This window comes from Maniola hyperantus, chromosome 14 (assembly GCF_902806685.2).
Source record: "Maniola hyperantus chromosome 14, iAphHyp1.2, whole genome shotgun sequence".
Classification (NCBI taxonomy): domain Eukaryota; kingdom Metazoa; phylum Arthropoda; class Insecta; order Lepidoptera; family Nymphalidae; genus Maniola; species Maniola hyperantus.
This window is the reverse complement of record NC_048549.1, coordinates 8,673,461-8,696,159: the sequence shown is the minus strand read 5'-3', so window position 1 is coordinate 8,696,159 and position 22,699 is coordinate 8,673,461. Positions and strand designations below refer to the sequence as shown.

At 40.7% G+C, this 22,699-nt stretch overlaps 1 protein-coding gene across 1 annotated transcript in view; it reads right to left on the bottom strand.

Moving 5' to 3' along the window:
* Positions 1-1,674: 1,674 nt before the first annotated feature.
* LOC117988138 (zinc finger homeobox protein 3-like) overlaps positions 1,675-22,699 on the bottom strand; it is a 76,215-nt gene continuing 55,190 nt past the window's right edge. Inside the window, 30 exon segments of the mRNA XM_069503132.1 lie at positions 1,675-2,082; positions 2,084-2,146; positions 2,148-2,248; positions 2,251-2,287; positions 2,289-4,879; positions 7,042-7,114; positions 7,117-7,199; positions 7,202-7,322; positions 7,325-7,474; positions 7,476-7,543; positions 7,546-7,603; positions 7,606-7,629; positions 7,631-7,683; positions 7,686-7,806; positions 7,809-8,170; positions 8,173-8,276; positions 8,278-8,309; positions 8,311-8,343; positions 8,345-8,428; positions 8,431-8,513; positions 8,516-8,567; positions 8,569-8,676; positions 8,678-9,019; positions 9,021-9,083; positions 9,086-9,162; positions 9,165-9,257; positions 9,260-9,334; positions 9,337-9,412; positions 9,414-9,787; positions 15,391-18,154. Coding sequence (XP_069359233.1) covers positions 1,858-2,082; positions 2,084-2,146; positions 2,148-2,248; positions 2,251-2,287; positions 2,289-4,879; positions 7,042-7,114; positions 7,117-7,199; positions 7,202-7,322; positions 7,325-7,474; positions 7,476-7,543; positions 7,546-7,603; positions 7,606-7,629; positions 7,631-7,683; positions 7,686-7,806; positions 7,809-8,170; positions 8,173-8,276; positions 8,278-8,309; positions 8,311-8,343; positions 8,345-8,428; positions 8,431-8,513; positions 8,516-8,567; positions 8,569-8,676; positions 8,678-9,019; positions 9,021-9,083; positions 9,086-9,162; positions 9,165-9,257; positions 9,260-9,334; positions 9,337-9,412; positions 9,414-9,787; positions 15,391-18,118 — 8,454 coding nt within the window. The 5' untranslated portion in view covers positions 18,119-18,154 and the 3' untranslated portion in view covers positions 1,675-1,857.

Genomic DNA, 22,699 nt, shown 5'->3' with positions numbered 1-22,699 from the left:
AATAACAGTAAATGCAGATCGCATCTACTTAGGTCAACTTAAATTATACAAATTAAAATAAAGTTATTGGAAGTGTATTGGAGGCAAATTCAATATCAGGCTACAGTCGGTAGTCCGCTGACGCACCGATCTACATAATAATCTAAACGAACAAATAAAAATAATAAACTTAAGAACAAAATAAATACAAACCTAACAGCAAAAGCAAAGAAACATAACATAAAGCGATATGCAAATAATTCAATATCTGTAAAGAGTTTTGCGGATCAAATATTAAAATATATGGACAATTCCAAGTGCAATATTTGCATTTGAAAGAATAATTCGGAAAGTATCTTGCACGTAAGACGTGGAGGTAGGTTTTCACACAATAAAATAGAACCTCGACGGCAACACCCGCGGCGCTGTGCGCCGATTTGTTGGCGCTCAGGAGGCGGCACGAGCTTTCTATGTAGTGCATTTAAATTTGAAGAAAATATTTGCATATCGCCCAACTCCCCAATTTCCAACCGTCTTATGTAAATGCTTTGGGAGAATATCAAAAACTGCAGCCGGCGACCCCACACAAGTACATACCCAAGTATTCATTATTATGTAAACTACGACAAACTTTTCTTGTTATGTCTGTATTTATTTTGTTCCCCTCGCATAAAGATATGCGTAGTACACTAATTAGATACAGTTATATCACAAGTTTTTACGATGCCTCTATGAAACGAACAATATATTTATTTAAATCTATCTATCTATGGCCGCCTACCACCTAAACGCAGTATACAAAATCGAACAGCCGTTCGAGACAAACTTTACAGCAACCTAACATTAAACTCTAATAGTTATACTTTACATGATCAATTAATTATTTACAGTGGACGCTCTGGGAAATAATTTACAAACACTTGGATCCTACAAGGCACCTTATTTTAAAATAGTTATAAAGACTCTCAGGCTCGCTTTGACTTTACATTATAACTAAATGTTTTAAATTCTCTATAATATATAATTTGGTTTTCATTACAATCCTACAACAATCGACAAGTCTCTACACCTAATAGGAGTTTAAATATGAACAACTAGGAAGAATAATATTATGCAACAGATTACTAGTATGTTACGCGGACCTAGGCGATGGTGATTATCAATGCGACGAATATTACATATTTCAATAAATCAATGAAACAAAGAAGAAGCTATCGACGTTTGCGGAGAGTTTCCGAGAAAGTCTTTTGATTGGCGTAATTTGATAAATTGATTATTCATGTGCAGAGACATGCATGTGACACCGATCGGTCGCATTAGATATACGACGTCCTTCACGGCGTCATACTCCTACCATTGTGTGTTCGTTTGCATTTAAATAGCGGGCGGCTCGCAGAGACCGCCCACCGGCCCGTCGGCACCTGCCCCGGCATCGTCCTCTCCATCCTCACCAGTCACCACGACGCGACCCCCGACCTATCACTCTACCCAAACCGTATAACCAAACTCCAAATACTACTTCCACACGACGAGACCAAAATATATTTCAAAAAATATTTGTCTTTCAGTCCCTGGTATCACCACCGCTTCAAGTGGTAACTCCCCGATAATTATTTGAACTTGCGCCAACAATTTCTGAGCAGTGAATTGGTTGCCGTACGGTGGTTATTAAGGAGAGTAAACGAGCCCCGTTGCGCTTGCGCGACCCATCTGACGCACATTTGACAATGTTAATGTAATCTTGAAGCTATGATAATTACTGTCGATATTGAAAATTAACATCACTTAGGCTTTGCGTAAACCATATCGCGTAACATCTAAAATTATGGACAAAAGGACTCACTAGTAGGAAAATAGACCAACGACCGTCACGGCACTTTATAGCTTCGCTCTACCACTGGATTGTCTATGTGAATTTTCATCGGAAGCAAAAACTCCATTAGAGAATGAAGCTCGCCGCTGCGAGGTTCTACGTGAGGAAGTCCGTAGTCCGCGTAGCACCGGAAGCACTAAACGACGTGGACCGCTGTCAAGTGCACTCACCGTTGCGGCGAGCTGTGGCCGCAGAAACGCGTTGTGCAGCTCGCTTCCGAGCCCGCCCTCCCAGTCGCGCAGCCATCTGCATGAGAGCGAGCGTGCTCTCGTCTCCCGGGCCAGCATTGCTCTCGGATGCGCGCGCGCACTGCCGCGATGTGACCTCGCGTGAACACATGGTCCTGCACTGAGTACTTGTGACTGTACTTAAAATCACACACTCTGCATTCCTCCGTGGTTGCGCGTCGGAAATCTCCGAAAGGCCAGCCGCGAGCACGCGCTTTCTTTTCTTTAGCCCGTGCGTTTTGAAAACACACTTGAACGACTCGCTTAGGTAACCCAATTTCTCTTCCTAGTGCTTCACACTCTGCCATCGTCGGCGTTTTATAGTCGCCGAATAACGACTTCATGATTTTGACTTGAACAGAAGACATTTGCGTTCGAAAGCGTTTCCCGGGCGGCCTCGGTGTTTGCTGTTGGCCTACGATGGGTGACGTCGGTTCGTCTTCCTCGTAGTACTCCATCGTCTCAGATGCAGTGTCTGAGCGTTCATCGGCATCTGATCCCGGCCGTGACAGATCAACAGGTTTGCTGAGATCTAAAGGTATTTCAGATTTTCCATGTTCTGCTCGCCTCTCAGAGGGTTCATCTCCACCACTGCCATTTTGTTGTGCGGCAGCATGAGCTTGGAGTTCACTCACATATCGCTTCATGGACTCCTCACTGTACTGCTTGATAAACTTCTCCATGTCTGAGTGGAAAGGCGGAAAAATAGGGGGCAACATGGGAGCCCCCGCTTGGGAAAAATTTTGCTGTCTATCACTTTGCTGGGAACCAAAACTTGGTGTCGATTCTGTGCTTAGTTCTTCATCTGGAAGTGCATCAACATTAATTTCTCCTCGCGCGCATTGGTCAGCATGCTTCGTACTCAAGTGACTTTCTAGAGCACTTTTAACTTTAAATAAAGCTGGACAGAATGGACAGCGCTTATTAATAACTTGAGCGTGTGCTCGAAATTGGCCTTTTCTCTCCCGTGCTCGTGTATTCTGGAACCAAACTTGTACCACTCTTTTTTTTAATCCTACTTCACGGGCAATATTTTCTAGCATTTTTCTTGAAGGATTTGATTCTATTTGGTACTTCTGATAGAGGTAGTCCAATTGTTCTGGTAAAATGGTAGTCCTTAAGCGCTTATCTTTCGGTTGTTCTCCTGTGTCTGCTTCCTCAAACTCATCAAATTTTCTTTTTGCAACTTGTTGATTTAATGCTGCTACTAATGGATGGCGTGCTTCTTCGTTCGTTAGGGATGCGTTCAGTTGTTGTAATTGAGCGTGTTGTTGTAAGATTCCAAAAGGGGAATCAGGTGGATATGTGGGGAATAAATTTGGGTTCATAATGTGAACTAGTTGATGCTCTCGCCATAAGTCGAATCGTGGGAAGACTAGATTGCATTTATCACATTGAAAATTACCATCTTTTTCCTCTTTGGGTTGATGAGTAAGTGGGGTGACGGGCGTATGTGCCATATGCGATGTCGGGGGAGCCGGGGAGACGGGGTAGTTAGGGGCTGCAGGCGTGGGTGTTCGAGGAGGTGCCGGTGACACTGGCACATGCGGAACGTGATGTTCTACGGTACTTGAATTGGAATCTTCGCTGCTTAGTGTAGCAGCGACTTGAGCAGCAGCGGCCTGCGCCTGCGCCGATCGTTTCGCATCCTCTTCCTTAAAACAATGAGTCTTCTGATGTCTTATCAACTCGTAATATCGTTGAAATACTAATTGGCACTTTTTACATTGATAATTGAGGCCAGGTGTGCGTTGAAATCTATTAGCGTCATCCATCGAGCCCGCAGGTGGATCTACTGCCGGCTGATTTTCATACACTTTTCTTGCTTTTTGACGCGCGTTTTGAAACCACACAACGATGACTCTAGGGCTCAGTCCCAATAACTTTGACAAATATTCTAAGTCATCATCTTTTGGATATGCATTGTTTTCAAAAAATTCTTGTAAAACTTTGATTTGATAGTCAGTAAATCTAGTTCTGTTGGCGCGTTTGCCAGAAGACCCCGAGCTGTTGGATCCGTTCGAGTTGCCCCCGGAAAGTCCGAAATCGGCCGGTCCTCTGCCAGGACTGAGGCTGCGATTTGGGGTCAAAGGTAGGACGTTCGGGGGCGCGGAGTTTGGGGACGTGAAATTCGGATTTATTTTTGGTGGTAGCATCGTCGGATGCGAAGGCTGAGGTATACTCGTGGCCGGTATTGAATCTAATTGAGACTGTATTAGAGAATTAAGCGACACGTGAGTTGGTGTTTGTGGTCGCGAAAGATTATGTACGATATCAGAAGTATTTAGTGCAGGACTTTGGAGAGGCATTTGTGGAAAATTATAACTTCTGTCTTCTTGATGGCGGTCGTCATATGAGTTGTACTTTTCCTCCATAGTAGGTTCATCATTTGGCTCGCATTTGACTTCCTGCTGGTTTATCATAGATAATGTGTCCTCAGTTTTTGCTTTTTTTTCAGGCGGTGGTTTGCCTTCATCAGAGCTTGCAGAAGAGTCTAAAGGCGTCACTTTGGCTTCCCCAGTCTTCTCATACTCTTCAAGGTTTAAAGTAGTGGATGGTGGGTTGTTAAAATTGTAAGGCGAATCTTTATTCCTTTGGCGTTCTTTGAAAAGCGTATTGCGGAACCAATGTTTGATTACCTTAGTGGCGAGTCCAGACTGTTTAGCCATCTTCGCAATCGCTTCGTCACTTGGAGAGTTATTGATGTCAAAGTGCGAGCGTAATATTTTCAATTGCTCGTCAGTGATACGCGTTCGAGCTCGTTTCTGACCAGCGGCAGCGTTCGCCTGCAAAAGAAATACTATCATTAGTTTCATTAGTACATATATCAGCGTGGCTGATACTTATTATTTATGCAAAATTGCCCACATTATAAATGCGGAAGTGTGTTTGTTTGTTGGTTTGTCCTTCAATCACGTCGCAACGGGTCGACGTAATTTTTTGCATGAGAATGACACAGGCTTCTTTTATCCCGGCAAATCAAAGAGTTCCCACGGGATTTTTAAAAACCTAAATCCACGCGGACGAAATCGTGAGCATCAGCTAGTAGAAATATAAAACTCTCTCGTAAATATTTCAACGATCGCAAGCTCCAATAAACAGACATAATTTTGGTTACAAAAGCTTCAAGTTTTGTTTCTAAAAGGTAATTTTTTATCGAGCTTAGTTTAAATGTAACACGTTTGCAGGTAACTTCGTATAGTAACCACTCTTTGTAAAGTAATAATACGTTGCCCCTAAGAAGCTTAACAATGGGCTCTCTGTTGGCTTGTACAAACAGATAGGTAAGGCTTATCTTACAGTACGAGGTAGATATCCTTAATGCCTTACGATATAATTTACTTAATACCAGTCAAAAATAATCGAACGTTTTATATTTGTGAAGCAAATAGGTACTAGGTATGTACATTCAAATAATGTGATAAACAATATACCATGTTCGTACTACTCATAACACAGAATTATAATATCAATACGAAGGTAATAGGTACGTACGAATTATATAAATTAATTTTGAGTAAGAAGTAGGTATAGTCCGCGACAGGTTCAAGATGGCAATTGAGGGTATGAAGCGGGGGGGATGCCCCACACACTCGCACGTCACCCGCGCTCGTCCGCACCGGGCTAGCCCGGGGCTGTGCGGGTGTGCGGGGCGTTCCCATCCCGATTGCCATCTCGACCTGTCGCATACTAGGTATACCAACATAGATATAAATTATTATGAGGCACCTCGTATGAACGCACATTAGTTTCAAGCTGCTGCAGTTGTTATATTTTATACTTCATTTGATACTAACACCTGACAGCCATTCGATATTAATAGGTAAATTTAGTTAGGTCTATTAATCCATATATAAATACTATAAAAGCGTATAAAGTTGTGTCGGTCAGTGTGTGTTACCTTTTCATGGCCCATTCGTTTAAAACCGATTTGACAAAATTTGGTACAGGGATAGCTTGCATCTCGGAGACGGGCATAAGCTACATAGGTTTCCCGGAAAATCAAATAATCCCGGAAAATCCCTCGGGATTATTAAAAACCTAAATGCATGCGGACAAAGTTGCGAGCATTTCATCATCATCATCGCAAGCCTTCTTCGAAACGAAGTTTGGAGGTCATGCGAAAAGCTTCTCTATTAAAAGCCGCCTCTTTTAACTTTGGGAACTAACAGCCGCACTCAGAGTCACAGAGTCGCTAACTTAAGATTGAGTTAAAACGAGACAGATTTATGTGAGACATAATATAGCTCTGTCTCGTTTTCTTAAATAACGATTAAGCGACTCTGAGTGCGGCTGTAAGCTTTGTCATATATAATGCCTAATTACAAATACCGGCTAAAACATAAAAAACTCTTTCTAAAATATTATTTTGTACAACATTACGTTGGTAATAATTTTAGGGTTCTTAAGAAAAAGCTAATAATTGTAATAAATAACTACTTACACGTATAGTTGATAAGAATGTTTATGTAAAAATGGTAAGGAATGAAACTTAGTACATAATGAATAAACTTTTTTTTATAGGTAAATATAATGCAAAAGTGTGTTTATTTGTTGGTTTATTGGTTTGTTAGTTTGTCCTTCAATCCTTCAATCACGTCGCAACGGAGCAAAGATCGAGTGATTTTTTTCATGGTTATAGTTTAAGTCCTAGAGAGTGACATAGGTCACATAGGCTACTTTTTATCCTGGAAAATCAAAGAAAACCAAATCTAACAGAGTAAAATCCTGTTTGAAATTTATGTAGTCCACGTGGACGAAGTCGCAGGAATTAGCTAGTTTATCATAAAATGAAAATGTTTAATTTATTTAAGGCTTTGTTTTACAGATTTAACAGATTGTAAAGAAGAAACTATCATCAGAAGTTTATACTCGTATATCTAAACATGACGTCATGTGTATAACATTACAAGTAGGTAGGTATGTGTATCTTATTTTAATAGGTATCTTAAGTTATCTCACCCTGCTGCTGTTGCTGGATTAGCTGTTGGTGTTTCATCTGGGCGTCATGTGCGAAGGGCAGTGGCGTCAAAGGGCGGCGGGCGGCAGCATGAGCGACACCAGCGGACGGCTGCAGGTTCATGGCCGCCAGCGCACCATGTTCAAGCCCAGCGGAAGTCTAGAGACAGCATCTGAGCCATCATCGGGTGCAACTGTCCGAGCTGTTGTTGCAGCTGCAGCATGTTCAGAGCAGCCTGCATCTCCTGCACTTGCGCAGCCAATAGAGCTCCAGCTTGTGCCTCGCGCCGGGACCGTTCCCGTTCTCGTTGAAGCTCCCACTGGGTGTCGCCGCGGGGCGACGGTGACGTCACCCTGCGGCGCGGGGGGAAGCAGCACGCGGCGAGTTCGGAGCACCAGATTTCCTCTCATATTCCGATTTAAACTGTTCCGCGAAACTGTTCCAAAAACTCGAGGGGAACTTTATCTTTAGGCACTTCTGCACAGTGGAGTCTTTAAACAAAACACTAGAAAACTCCTTATTACAATGTTGACACGTCGATTTGGTTTCACCGTCCGGCGGCTTTCCTCCTCGGGTGGTGGCGGCGGCGGGACTGGGCGCTCGAGCCATTTCGCGCTCCTCTTGCAATTTGCGCCGCTGGTTTCATTGTACTGCATCACGAGGTCAAATCCGAATGTCTCGAGGAGGTTGTTTATCCACTCTGTGAGTTTCTTTTGGGCGGATTGCCCCTTGGCTACCATCTCGTCTATAGCCGCTGCCTCTGCGTCACACCGAGCGGCGAGTGCGACCCGCGCATCGCCAACGGGCATGAAGTTGCGCGATGTGCGTCGAGTAGCTCCCCAGTTGGGAATGACGCGTGGCAGCGCTCGCACGAGGCGCTACCTGCGCGAGGGGATCGCGGGCTACCTGGGCGAGCAGGGGGTGAGGAACGTGGCCCCCCGCTGCTCGTAGACGAAGGGGATGTATTTTTCGGCGACAACACGTCTTGTAAAATTTTGGCGGGGTCGTTTCTGTCCGGCTGCTCTACTAAAGGCCGTGTCAAGTCCACGTGGCCCGCTGCGGCGAGCTCCTGCAAGTTGTTCCACGCTCGCGTTTGATGTAAAACTGACCTCATATGAATATCAAGCGTGCCCCTTGCGTATACGCAACTTTGCATATGTTACACTTGTATCTTTTGCGATCATCCTCTTCACTAGATGTACTTTTAGGTGTATAAGTTAAATTGGAGGGGCGGTACCAGCCCGGGCGAAACGGGTGGATTATTATTATTTTTGTTGTCTCTGCATAGCACGTTTTAATTTGTGCCAAATGACTGACGCTATTATAATGGACAAGTAAATATTCTTTTGCGTAAACAGATTCCTTGCAAACGTCACATTTAAAACGGTCTATTTGGGATCGAGGTATTTTTCCATTGGGTATGTGAGTTTCTCGCCTTTTTCGGTGTAGAAGGTCTTGTTATGCGCTGTCACAATGATTGGCGTGTGAAAGCGACTTTGCACCGATGACATTTATATTTCCTGTTGGGGGTCATTGTAGGAGTCTTCTGCCATTGCTTGTGAATTCAAATAGTCTTCAAGGAATTGTTGATCTTTGTAAATTATTGAATCATCAGAATTCTCGGCATCATTATGCCCCGGACTCATCAGCAGCTGTTGCGCTCGAGTCTCTGTCTTCCATCTCACAAAGTTCATCTTCGGGAGTTCGTAGAGCCTCTTTGCGTAATAAATCTGCGGTTGCAGCGTCTAATACGACACCCTGTCCAGCTTGTAATAAAGGATTGGAGGCGAGACTTCTTTTGAAAGCCGATAGTTCTTCTTCTGAAAGTTCAGGATGAGATGTTTCAACATGCTTTTGAAGAGCCAGCACAGATCTAAAACTTCGTCCACAGAGCACGCATTTTGTAGCATCACGTATCACATGGTATTGAGAGTGTAATTGCAATTTTTCCACAGTTTTGAATGCCAAGCTACATTGATTGCCACCGGTATTTATACACATGCTTCTCAGAAACCGAACTATTTGCAATAGAATTACGTGCATTGAGCTTTCTCTAAAATGGTTTTGTAAGGCGTGTGCAGAATCAAAATATCGGTTACATCCTTTTTTCCAACAAACATACCTGGTCCTTGCGGTGTTTGTTTCAGTTCTAAATGACCAGATTCATTTTGATGTTGGCATAATTCGTCAACATTGCGAAATGTGCGATTACATGTCGGCATCTCTCCATCTCACCATCGACGCTGCCTTCAGAGCGAGGAGATGAAATTTCTCTTTCATTCTCTTCTCCTTGTTTGAGTCCTCTCTCTGCGCTTGAGTACCGCCATTTAGCCAATGACTTTGATCTACAAGAAGAAGCAGCCTTTGTAGTCCCTTCCGAGTTCACAGAATGTATCTGCATTACATGTCTTTCAAGTGCTGGTCTTTCTTTAAATGCATCTTGACATAGAGGGCAAATAAAATGTCGAACAGTATCGCCATGAACTGAGTTGACATGCGCTGACAATCTGTGTTCACTACTACAGCTAAAGTTGCAATACGGACAGACGTGTGGTCCAGGCGTTTCTTGTTCGTCATCTTTATCACTACAGCTTTGTTGAGATTGTTGCTGGGCAGCTTGTTGAGCTTGATGTTGTTGAAGCTGCTGCTGATGCTGCTGAACAGCTTGTTGTTGGTGTTGTTCTAAAAACCGCAACATTTTCTGCTCTTGCGTTAATTCAGGTTTTTGATCGATTGGCTCCTTACTATCTGTTGACAAAATTAAACATTGTGATTCATAACATTACTTGGTTTAATTATTCTGGTTGGCAAAAAATTAACTAGTCTTAATATGTATCCGACAAACCTCTCACTTCAGAATCTACGAACAGAATGGGATAGCGATCAGTAAACTGTGTTCATATATTACGCACAATGTCTACCTACATCTACGTGAGATTTATCTGCAAAAAAAGATTATTTTCTATAAATGAAGCTGACTATTGTTCGGTGTAGCGTTTGTTGCTTTTCTGAATTGAAGTTAAAAATAAAATTCTTCTCCTTTATATTATTAGTAGGACTCGTTTTGTTTGCGACGTCCCGGCAAGACAAAGGTATCGCTCTATCCATCCCGTACGCACACATCCGCAGATGTATTAATGCTAACGTAACAAGTATATTGTAATTTCGCACACAAAGGAGATACAGGACGGGCAAACAATCATTGTTCATTATTACAAAAGGTTTCGAATATTTCGTTTCGCATCGGATCAAATGCATCGGGTGATCGACATACGTGACGACGAGTGTGAGCGGGACGAGGATACGCGGTTAGTGTGTGTGCAATTATTATTTGACCAGGGATATGTCCGAAAGCGTGTGAAAGAAGCTGGCCCGCATTGTTTACGCTCAAATAAGGAAGGTGAAAGAAACGACCGATGCGAGGAGCACATGAGATTCGTTAAGGAAACGTTACAATTAGATGAACTTTAATACAATAATAGATGATTTTGCAAGGACTCTTCTGGAATAATACACTGTACACTGTACAGTACTTATTGAACAGATTTTTTTGAAAATATTATTTGATAATAATAATTACTTAGTTATCTTACTATCTGACTGTTACTTAGTTACAGCCAAAGTCTAAAATAATAAGTTGAAAATATTATTTGATAATAATAATTACTTAGTTATCTTACTATCTGACTGTTACTTAGTTACAGCCAAAGTCTAACAAAGAAGCGGGCAATTAAGTAAATCCATTTAAAAATACCTGTTCTGACTGAATGATCTCTATTAACACAACGTTGGAGTTAGAAACTAGAAATTTACACTAACTAGGTAATTAGTTAGAACAATAATCCGTTTCCTTTTATGACGTTTTCCTTTTGGAAACTAATACCCCGCTAACGAGGTTAGTTAAGGGATGAAAATTTGTATGAAAGTCCATCATTTTTCAAGTTACCTGTAGTTGAAAATAAAAATCAAAGCAATTTGACGCACCTTTTCACACAATAATTACGAGTACGTGAATGGGTATGAGCACATTTTTTTAACTTAATTAAAACTTGAAATTATCTCACACTCGGCCACAGCTGAAACCAGTCTGTCCCCTGTTCGGGAACCTGTTTCATAGTTTTAAGCAGTTAAAACCGTTACATCTAATGAAGGGGAGAGGGCTAAGTAAGTATGAGTCAATGTAATAATAATCAAAACAGAACTGACCCCAATATTGGACTGTACTGACCAGTACGTAAACTTTGCTCCTTTAGACATTTTCAAACATAGAACAATGTAATCAAGTTATTCGTGATTCGTGATTCGTATGTAGATATATTACGACAGTCTTCGTTAGTATACATACATCACTTTTTCTCTTTATTTCGAAACTTCCAGAGTTGAAATAAGCAGAGCTAGAAAATCTAACGGCCGTACTCAGAGTCGCTTAAGTTTAGTTAAAACGAGACAGAGCTTATATCTCTCACATAAATATGTCTCGTTTTAACTCAATCTTAAGTAACGATTAGCGACTCTGTGTACCGCGGTAAATGACGAATTTAACTTTGAGATTGATTAGACAGTCTATTTAGAATTTAGATATTTGGTCGACAGGACAGACGGTCCTGTCGACCAAATATCTAAATTCTATATATAATATCGTCTAGCAAAGAGTGAATAGGGCACTTCTAGACAAGCACGCTACAACCTAACCTCATCATTGCTTTCCTCATCAAGATGTTCAGGAACAAGCTTATCACGTATTTTAAAAAAAGCTATATCACTAGCCATGTGCCCGATGGGGTTTCCTACCTTCCCCTCTTCATGGAATGAATTTTCAAGAGTCTTTTCTTAGTTTTCGCCTTCGTTATAATAGGTATAAGCAACTCCTGTGCAAAACTTTATGTTTCTAGATCTACCGGTTTGACCTGTGCGTTGTCTGTCAGTCAGTGTTAGAGTTTTATTAAGTAGATTACATTTTATAATGTTATGTAAAATTTGCCGACCCAAAGTCTGGTAGGAGCATAGAACAATGGCCAGGTAAAGGGACGGTGTCTGCATAAAATGGCATCTCCAATGCTTTTTGTCAATGGACAAAGGGTCTTTTCTAAGGAAACACCACATCGTTATAGCGTCGTAAAGTAAGTATTGTGCATGAGTTTTGTTTTGCGAGATTTGGGTCAGGATTTTTACAATGTGGCGTCAGGGATAACAATGAGATTTTTGAATATTTAATGGCCTCTGGTGTTGTAACTCGTGGATTTGGTAATGATTTCCGTTGCGTGTACAGTGTCTTAGAGAATATATTAATATAATTTTTTTGAATAACATTAGTATAAAAACAACAAATCCTTTAATTCGTTATTACATCATATTATTTTCTGCCCTGGCGAACTTCGTACCGCCAAATAGTCGATTCTTTTTCAGGATTTTGTAAATTTTTTTCTCCGTCAGAACCATCCTCGTACTTTCAAGGAATATTATGAAAAAAGATTTGGCGAAATCGGTTCAGCTGTTCTTGAGACTTGCGATCACAACACATTTTGCGATTCATTTTTATATAAATTATAGAGATTTTAACCAAATAGGTACCTTAGTTATCAAGACACACGGTCAGTGCGTCCAGCCAAGTTCTAATTTATGTTTACTACTCCAACTCAAGATAAGTACTATTTGTTTGAGCTCATCTAAAAACAGCCAAGTGCGAGTCAGACTCGCGCACCGAGGGTTCCGTACTACAGTCGTATTTTTCGTCATTTTGCACGATAAATCCAAAACTATAAGGCGTAAAAATAAAATAAAAATCTGCTTTAGAATGTACAAGTAAAGCCCTTTCATATGATACCCCACTCAATATAATATATTAGTAATCTTACTATGAAAGTTGAAAATACTAATATTTGTTTAAGAACACATTTTTTTCTTGTGATGTATTACACAAATTCACCGTTTTCGGATTTTTTCCTTTACTTGTGCTATAAGGGAAAAATAATAATAGACAAACAGACCAACAACGAAGTGATCCTATAAGGGTTCCTTTTTTTCTTTTAAAGTACGGAACCCTAAAAACTGGTGAACCGAGAGTCCGAATCGCACACGTAAGGCTCCGTGCCATACAAAAAATAACAGTTTTTAGTGTGATTTAACAACAAATTCATAGTTCTCGGAGTTTTCCCTTTACTTGTGCTATAAGAAATTATTGCTACCTGCCATCCTATAAGGATTCCTTTATATCTCTGGAGATACGGAACCCTAAAAATGCTTTGCGTTAAAGCGATATCAAGAAGTTTACCGTACATTTGGGTCTTAGTTTGTTTTGAGTAGTATTTTTAGTAGTACCTAAATGTTAATTCTGGGACACAGTTTAACTTAGGTAAAGATAATTCCAGGTAGGTGATAATTTTTCGAATGTATCGATCAAAGATTTGATTTATTATGTGGTTATTAGTGCTTCGTAAGACTTAAATATGGTTTATTAATAATACACACCTGAGCAAACAAATGTATATGGATAAATTTAAAACGTAAGAATGTTAAAGGTGCAATTCAAATTAATTTAAGTTGTTTAAACAAGAAAATGGGTGCCTAGTCAAAGCAGATAACTACATGTATGAAGCTATTGAATTCACCTGCCACTATTTCAACAAATAATAGTTAGGTACTTAGGCTAATAATAGAAAAGGTAGGCAGCAAGTATTTCTCAATTAATTTTTGTTGAATTAATTATATTTTTAATTGGTCCAATAAATATTTTTAGTAGACTAAGCTCAACAAATTTTAACATGACTAAATTTTGAAGAATATAAAATTTTATTAGATTCACCGTCGTAAAAGCAGTCTAAATTTTCATTAAACTTTTGTCAAAAGTCGTAAATGGGTGGTTCCATCATCAATGGTCGTACAGATTTTATGTATTACGTGTTATGTTTTACGTAGTTTTTAGCATCGGTTTCATTACGTAGAAGAAAGACGGTAAGCAGTAGTAAGAACCAGTAGTAAGTAACAATTTTCTAATTTAGTAGAATACCTAGAGGTAAATGCATCAGTCGGTAGAGTACCTACTCAATAAGGTGAAAATAAGTAATAAGCATAAACATGAGGGCACAATGGTGCAAAGCGGATTTCTTTCGAATGTGCATTTCACTCGGAGTTTATCGTATTTCACCGTGGCCATAAAGATGCGACGGCCAATGTGGCCGGCGATGCGGCGACATTGTAAGATGATGTAGCAGCCTCATCACAAGGGGGCAATCATCCTTAATGCGCGACGGCCACATACGTAATGCGAGTCATTGTCCCGCGTGCGGTACTTATGGAAAATTCGCGTTCTCAATTCAAATCTTCTCTCTGTCTCCTTCGCTCGCGGGGCGGAGCCGCCTGCGGCCAATGACGAAGTTCGAATGTGGCGACAACGTGTAAGGCGTTCGTTATTAAAGAAAACCTGTTCTAATGTTGCGCGCTTTAAATTAAATTTTGGTCCGTGTGTAATTATCTCATTATTGTTATTACGAATTCCTCGCTAAATGCTCATCGCTTTCAAGGGAGATTGCCTCTCGAATCAGATACGAGGTGACGGTCACGTGAACGCGACGATTAGGTACGAGCCACTCACCACCGAGTTCACAAACAAAAATATTCAAAAAAAAACTCTTACGTCAATTAACACGTAATAATCCTACGTTCTTTCAAGTGGTTCACGAAAGAAGCTTTGTTTGAAAAATGCAGTACAAAATTGATTAAGGAACGAATCGGATTAAATTGGAAACCGATAGTGACGTTTCGAAATCACATTCATAAGTTTGTTCAGTATTACCTACTTTATCGATACGAACGCCGGTAATGGTTTTGGTTGAATTAATTTTAATGGGATTTTCACGGCTTATAGAATTAAAGTTGCGAAATGTGTTTATCACAAAAGTAATAAATAATAAAACGTTTTCCCCATAGTTACAATTGAAAAGGCTTAGAATGACTTGCAGCTACCAAAAAGAGAATTATTGGAAGAGAAGCGCACGCGCATCTAACAGCGTACCGCGCGTTTTTATGAATACTTTAACTAGAGCAGACATAGTTTTTGTAGAAAAGTTTTGTTCCCATCTTAGATATCATTAAAACTTGTTACTTTAAGAGACAATGACTCGAGGAAGTTAATTCACAATAATAATAACAATAGGATAGTCATGCTTGGAAAGGCATTAGTGGCAAACACGAGTAGCGATTTCCTTATTACCACTCTGATAAACATGAAAGGAGACAACGGCGTACCTACTCCATAGTCAAGATCAGCTTCAAATAGTTTAATTAATTAGTTAAGAGGTTTGTCGGATGAAGCTTTTTTTTATGTTAATAAATAATGAGTAACTAAAGCTTACCACTGTCTTGTTGATCGTATGGACTCGACAACTCAGGTGGTTGAGGGATGACTTGGAAGAGCTCAGCAACATCCGGTGTGGGGTCTTTGCCTTCAGACCGCCGTTGGAGTTGGTGGATCTGTTCCATTTGCAAATGTTTGACCGAGCGCACGTGTTGTAGAAGTGGCAGTCTATGTGGTGCACCAAAGCCACACAACGCACATCGGTATACTCGAGGCCGCTCACGTGGTATCCTTGAAGCACCGTCTCGTAAATGTCTCAACAGTAGTGCAGCAGCTTCGTGCCTGGCTCCAGCGGCGTGCAGCTGCAGTTTGTGTGCAGAGTTTGTATAATAATCACAAGCACAACATCTGACCTGCACACCACCGACTCCCGCACCACCCGTCCCTACACCACCACAGAACTTTAGTTTCCATTCATTTCTCGGACCACCTTCTTTCACATGATTGACATGCTGCAGCCTTTGTAGATGTTTATCAGTTTTGCAATGTAATTGAAAATTGGCCTTTAAATTTGTTTTGTATGTGCATAATTTACAAACGTAGTGACCGGCTACTAATGCTAATATTTCCTGTTCTCTGATCTTTGTGCGATCTTGTGCTAGATGATGACCCAACGCTTCCAAAGAATCTGTTGAAAAGCAGTTACATATACAGCAGTGAAACGTTCTCTCTGGTTCTGGGTCCGCAGGTTCTGGCGGTGGTTCCATAGCCTCTGGATTTAAGCCAACATCTAAATGGGCACCTAATTCTGGAGGCGATGGTCCAGGGCCACCAGTCATTAGCTGAATCATCAGGGCCTGGTTGTACGCCATGTCCGCTAAAGCAGCCTCTGGGTTTGGTGGAGGAGCATCACTACCATGAAAATGTAACAAACTCTCTAATTGCTGCTGACTTTGTTGTCTATGATGAAGAGCAGACAAAGTCTGCATATGTTTAACATTTTGCTGAAGAACAAGCATGTTATGAGTGTGCTTTTCCGATGTCATATGTATCCTTAAATTACGTGCAACATTGGTTTCATAATTGCAAACATCACATCGAAACGTTGGCTTTGGCTTCTGTCCCAAGGGAGAATGATGGGGTAGTGGAGGTTTATGTACACCCGGTGGCGTATGCTGGGCTGGTGGTAAACTTCCTTCACCGGGATTACCACCATTCTGTAACTCTTGCATGTTATTTAGATGTTTGTCAGACTGCATGTGTATGCTAAGATTTCCTTTTGTCGTGGTTGAGTAATTGCAGACTTCACATCGGTAAGGTTTGTATCCACAGGTATAAGTTTCACCACGTGCTAATCGTGGATGTGGTTGACCAGCAATACAATAAATACAACTAGTTTCGGCTTCTGGATGCTTTTCCTTCATATGTATTTCTAACGTTTCTTGATATTTGTAATGCCAATTACACTTTGGACATTTCAATGTTTTACAGGAATTTCGACTATGCATTCCAGCTAAGGGGCCACCTAGTCTACCAGAATTTAAAATAAGCTCGCATTTTGGACAATCAGCTCCAGAAGGTCGTCCTCCAAGGTGATCTGGACACACTCCTATCGTCGTACCAGAAAGAAATGCAGGAGGAGTTGTTTGAAACGGTGGGGATGAATTAGGGCTACTACGAGGTTGAACAGAAGCATTTATTGTGTGCGGGTGTGCGACTGAGATCATGGAATGTTGTGGAATCAATGATTCAGCCATCGATCTAGGCGGCCTCCATGATGGCGGACTAGGTCTTCTATCATCACATGATCCATTGGGTAACATTGATTCATTTTCTCTGTCTGGCGTCATTACTTCCAGTCGCTTGTCCATGGAAGGGCTGGATAATTCTGATATATTCGCGGGACTACCTGACATCGAAGCTCGTGGTGGCATAGCAGCTCCGACTGGTTCTAAAAATGAGACTAGAGATTCTTTATCTTTTCCAACGCATTGAATGATTGCTGATGCATTTTCTCTTGATAGAGCATCTCTTTCTGTATCAAGTAACGATAAACTGTGATCCGATTGGGCATGAGCTACAAAAGATTTAGCGTATCCAAAACTCAATTTACAAATAAAACACATAAGTATTGGTTTAACCGGTACGCTAATAGGGCACTCCGGCACTGGAGACGATGGTCTAGGAGCGTCTTTTCCTCCCCGAAAACTAAACACTCGATAACTATGCATCACAGGCGCGTCTGGCCTAGCTCGCACTCTCTCAGCAGCCAATCTTCCATACAGAGCACCATACAAAGATGGATTTCTTGATACGTAGAAAGCACTCGCTATTTGCGGGAATTCGAGCTGTCTCTCCACCACGTTGCTATCCCGGCTGTCGACAATGCACCCGGGTTCTATTTTGGGGAGATCTTGCAAACTCGTTTCACCCTCCGATATTTCTGGGTCTTCGATGATGTACGCAGATCCGTCAGGATTGTAGACGATCTTGCCATCGAAATGTTCCACATCGGAGGAGAGCGGTGGAGAGTCTCGGCGCGAGGTGAGGTCGACGGCGTCCGGCGCGGCTGGAGGAGACGTGGGCGCTGGCGCGGACGAGGGCGCCGGGGTGGGCGCCGCAGGGGCCGCGGGAGCGTTTCGCGGCTCCTCCTCTGGGCTCATGTCGCCGTCGTCTTCGTCGGGCTCGAGCGCAGCCGAACTCTGAGGATCGTCGCGCTTGCGGCGCCGCTTGCGCTCCGGAGGCGGGCCGCTAGCGGAGCCGCCGGGCTGCAGCGGCGTGGGCATGGCGCCGGGCGTCAAAGGCCGGCATCACATGCTCTCCTGTAATTTAAAAACTTCAATTAGATACTTTGCTCATGCCAAAACATCTATCAAACCTATATTAGGTAGGTACTATTTTAATACAGTTGTCCAAGTATGACGCAATGTATTTTTTTCTCACGGACTAGTTTAACTTAATAAGCTACGACAATTCAATACATTTGTATAGGCCGACATTGTAAACGGAAATAGGTGGAGACGATCTTTTATATTCGACTGATTGTTTTTTGTTTCATTATTTCCAACTAAAAATTAATTCTAAAACAAAAGATTTTACAAATAACCCATACCTAGGTGAGTTCTAAGATTTAAAAAAATATATACCTTTATTGCAAGATACAAAATATAATGTTGAAAGTTAATATAATAAAAGCGGTTACTGATCAAACGCACGTTTCCTCGGGTGATAACTTACAAAATGAATCGATGGAAAGATCAAATTAAAATATTTGATAATAAGCGCTTATCTAGCTGGCATTTGCGCAAACAACTGCGATCAATTTATCCGATTGACAGCCTGTCATCGCTGTCAAAAATGACATTTTTACAATTAAGCAACCAATATTACGGGAACTCGACAAACATACTTTTTACGTTTCTAAGGTAAAAAGTATTATACGAATATCTTCCTTAATTCAGATGACATTAGAAACACAAATAAAATACACGAAAATCGATAGCGTTACAAGTAATCTAGAATAAAAATTTGTTAAAAAATTGAGATTAAGCCGTCATCTTTGTTATCTTGCGGGTTATCTAACAAACACATAGGAGCGTGTCCGACAAATTCTTACCTACATAACGAAAGCTGACAGATTAGGGACATGACTGTTTATTTAATTGACAGTGTAGATTTTGATAAAATGTAAACTAAGTAAACTTTAAAGGTAACGGCAGTTAATGGCGGTTATGGTGTTAAAATTCCCTGAAAAGAAAAACATAAACTGATATAAAACCTATGATATATCATATTAATAGATTATATATATACACCTTATATACCCATATGTTCTATTAATATGATAAAAAAATGCAGTTCTGTTTAATAAAATAACTTCTGGTAAATCAACAGGAAAATACGCTATTGGAAAGATAATAATGAATGCGATAATTAATAATTTGTGGAATTTTTAACTCATTTTATAATTTATGACTAATTCACGTATGTATTTCACAATACACTAATCACTCTGACTAATGAGTGAATAACTACAGGATGCGTCGTGGATAACTAGATATAATAAGTACCTATGCATATTACACTAAAAAATCTGTCATGTCCAGTTTACATGCGGTTTTTGCGTTAAAATATAAAGATTTTTTTATCACATTAGATAATTTTTAGAGGATACTGCCAACGTAACGTGACTTATTTTCCTCTGTCCTCTCCTACTAAACGCAGGAGTCGGTAGGTACAACGATAAAATAACTTTTCGGATTTCAGCCCGCCCCGTGACCCATTGAGCTATTAATGCTTATAAAGTACCTGATGTACCTACACAATAAAAAAAAATTATAAAAGATTTTTATAAACTGGATAGTGGATTTAGGTTTTTAGCGTTTAAACTGTCGTGAGTGATTTCCATTATATGTATATACTTAATATCTGTCCCGGCTTTACTCACGGTGTTTCGTCGACGTTAGCCCGACTAGTTTTGAACCCATCCGGGGTCCTTTTTCAAGGGAGTCAGTTCGCGCACGCGTCGCGGTTGTGTGAGTCACCTTGAAAAAGGACCCCGGATGGGTTCGAAACTAGTCGGGCTAACGTCGACTAAACACGTGAGTAAAGCCGGGACAGATATTAAATATAATGATTTTGGTTTTTTTAAATACTCCGGGATGCAAGTTATCACTGTACCTTTCGTCAAATCGGTTATGCGGAATGCGGATGGACACACAGTGACACAGACACATTTTTGTATTTATAATATTAGTATGGATTTAGGTATCTATAGAATACTTAAGAGGAGAGAAATATAAAATCTGAGGAAAGATATTGTCAAAATATTGCGAATATTTCAACGATGTCATGTAAATGGGGCTTAACTCTACACCGGATGTCCATTTTAAAGATAAACTATGCAAATTTTGAAATCAATTTTTTTAACAATATAAAGAAGACCTTGGGAGATTTTAATTCTCGTTTTAGGACCGCACCCATGTTCTTGTTTACACTCCTAACGGTCAAGTATGGGCTCTTCAAAATGATTAAGCGATAAATTGTAATAAGTATTACATGGGAATTTGATAACAATGTTTATATTGTAACAAACGACAGTTATTTTATAGTATGAAAGATATTCGTTGTCTTCGACCAGTATGATACCAATAGAGGTAATCATTATCTGTGCAAATATGACTGTACCTATAGGTTTTTTTTAATGACTAGGTACTACGTCGATCCGTTGCGACGTGATTGAAGGACAAACCAACAAACAAACACACTTTTGCAATATACCTACTAAGTATGCGTAGTGATTGTTTGTGTGGAATATTTCCTTACAAATATGGAACGGCCGAGCAGATTTTAATTGGGATTTTTATAGATGTAAAAAGAAACCGGCTTTACTCACGAATTAAGTCGACGTTAGTAAGATTTTAATATTAATAGGCTTTGATATTTATGCCTACTGCATTACTTTCAAGTGGGTATAGTACCTAGGTACCTACTTAGTACTTACGTTATTATTTTATACTCAACCCTAGATTAAAACTGTGTTTAATTATTATGGGTATCTCGAGTAAGTACTTACGAGGTTCAATTTAAAGTTTAGACAATTCAGTCCAGTTGTATTAATGGTTAAAGTTACTCTACTCAATAATATTATAGTTACCCAGTACCTACCTAAGTACTTATTAGACACTTAACGAAAGAAATATAAATAGCACTCAGCCTCTCAGCACAATTTACCTCAGAATATCTTAAGTGACATTGTAAAAAGGATTTAATTACACAAGTAATTACAACGTTCGTCCCAGACAGAGCAATTTGCAGATCACTCTCGGTGCTAATGTGTGTGCAAATTATAGAAAGAGTCAGTAATTAGAGTCGAGGTGAATGCGCCGTAATGGTCATAATCTTATGACGTTGGTTCCAGGATATAATATACTATAGATAGATATTTATAACTAGTGGTACTTAACCTGGTGGTACTTAAGTGATGATGCATAATCTAAGATGGAAGCGGGCTACCTGGAAGGGGTGTGGTAGAAAGCGGCAGTAATATGATTAAAGTTGGGGGAGACTTCGGCCGTGGCTAGTTACCACCCTACCGGCAAAGCTGTGCCGCCAAGCGATTTAGGGTTCCGGTACGATGCCGTGTAGAAACCAAAAGGGGTGTGGCTTTAATAAAACTGCCATACCTCTTCCAGGTTAGCCCGCTACCATCTTAGACTGCATCATCACTTACCACCAGGTGAGATTGCAGTCAAGGCCTAACTTGTATCTATGTCCGATTTGAACCTACCTAATAATTTGGTTCATTTAGATTTCAGAGAGCATGATGATTATGATGACGAATATTCAAATAGAAATAAGATAGGTTTAGGATTAGAACCAAGTTCTAATAAAAGTAGTCGAGAAAATATAAAGTAGGTAAGGTAAGTACCTAATCTAAAACTAGATGGCGTTAGATTTGAAATATGAATCGATATCGACAAGTATTTGGGTAAGATACCTTAAAAAAATCATAGAAAGTCCAGTTAGAATTTTTGTCTTACTAGAATCAATAAGTAGGTAAGTCAGGATATAGGGAGTAAGGTAAACTACTTCATTTAAGTTTAAAATACCTACTTCTGCAAGTTCTTTAGGTACATTTTAGCGTTTAAACTACCGTGAGTGATTTCCATTCTAAATACTATCTGTCCCGCCTTTACTCACGTGTGTAGTCGACGTTAGCCCGACTAGTTTCGAACCCATACGGGGTCCTTTTTCAAGGGAGTCCGTTCGCGCACGCGCCGAAGTTTTGACTGCGGGACGCACGTGCCGCTGCCCGTAGAGCCCGTTGTGAGGGTGGCTGGGGTGGGGGGGGAGACAGCTGCCGATCGTCTCCCGACAGTTCCTGCTGTTCTTCATCACTGGAACCGTCACCGAAATCCAGGCACGCGGAGCTAATGGTGTCCCGTCCCACGACTATATCGTATGGGTCGTATGGGTTCGAAACTAGTCGGGCTAACGTCGACTACACGTGAGTAAAGCCGGGACAGATAGTATTCTTTAGGTACAGTTGGAAAATAGTACCTATAATCCGCGACTGGTCGAGGTGGCAATCAGGATATGAGGCGGGGGGTCGCCCCGCACACCCGCACGTATGCGGGGCGTCCCCACCCCGATTGCCATTTCGACCTGTCGCGTGAGTACTATACTTCTGCAAGATCTTAAATAGAGTTGGAAAATATTGTACCTACCTACTTATACAGTGAAATGTGAAAATATGTCGCTGGTTTGTCCCCCCTGTCTTTACCCAACAAAGAAACTATAGTTCGTTATTGAATTTTTTCCAGTTAAGTTATTATTTTACATGGCTATAAATTACAATATCATAC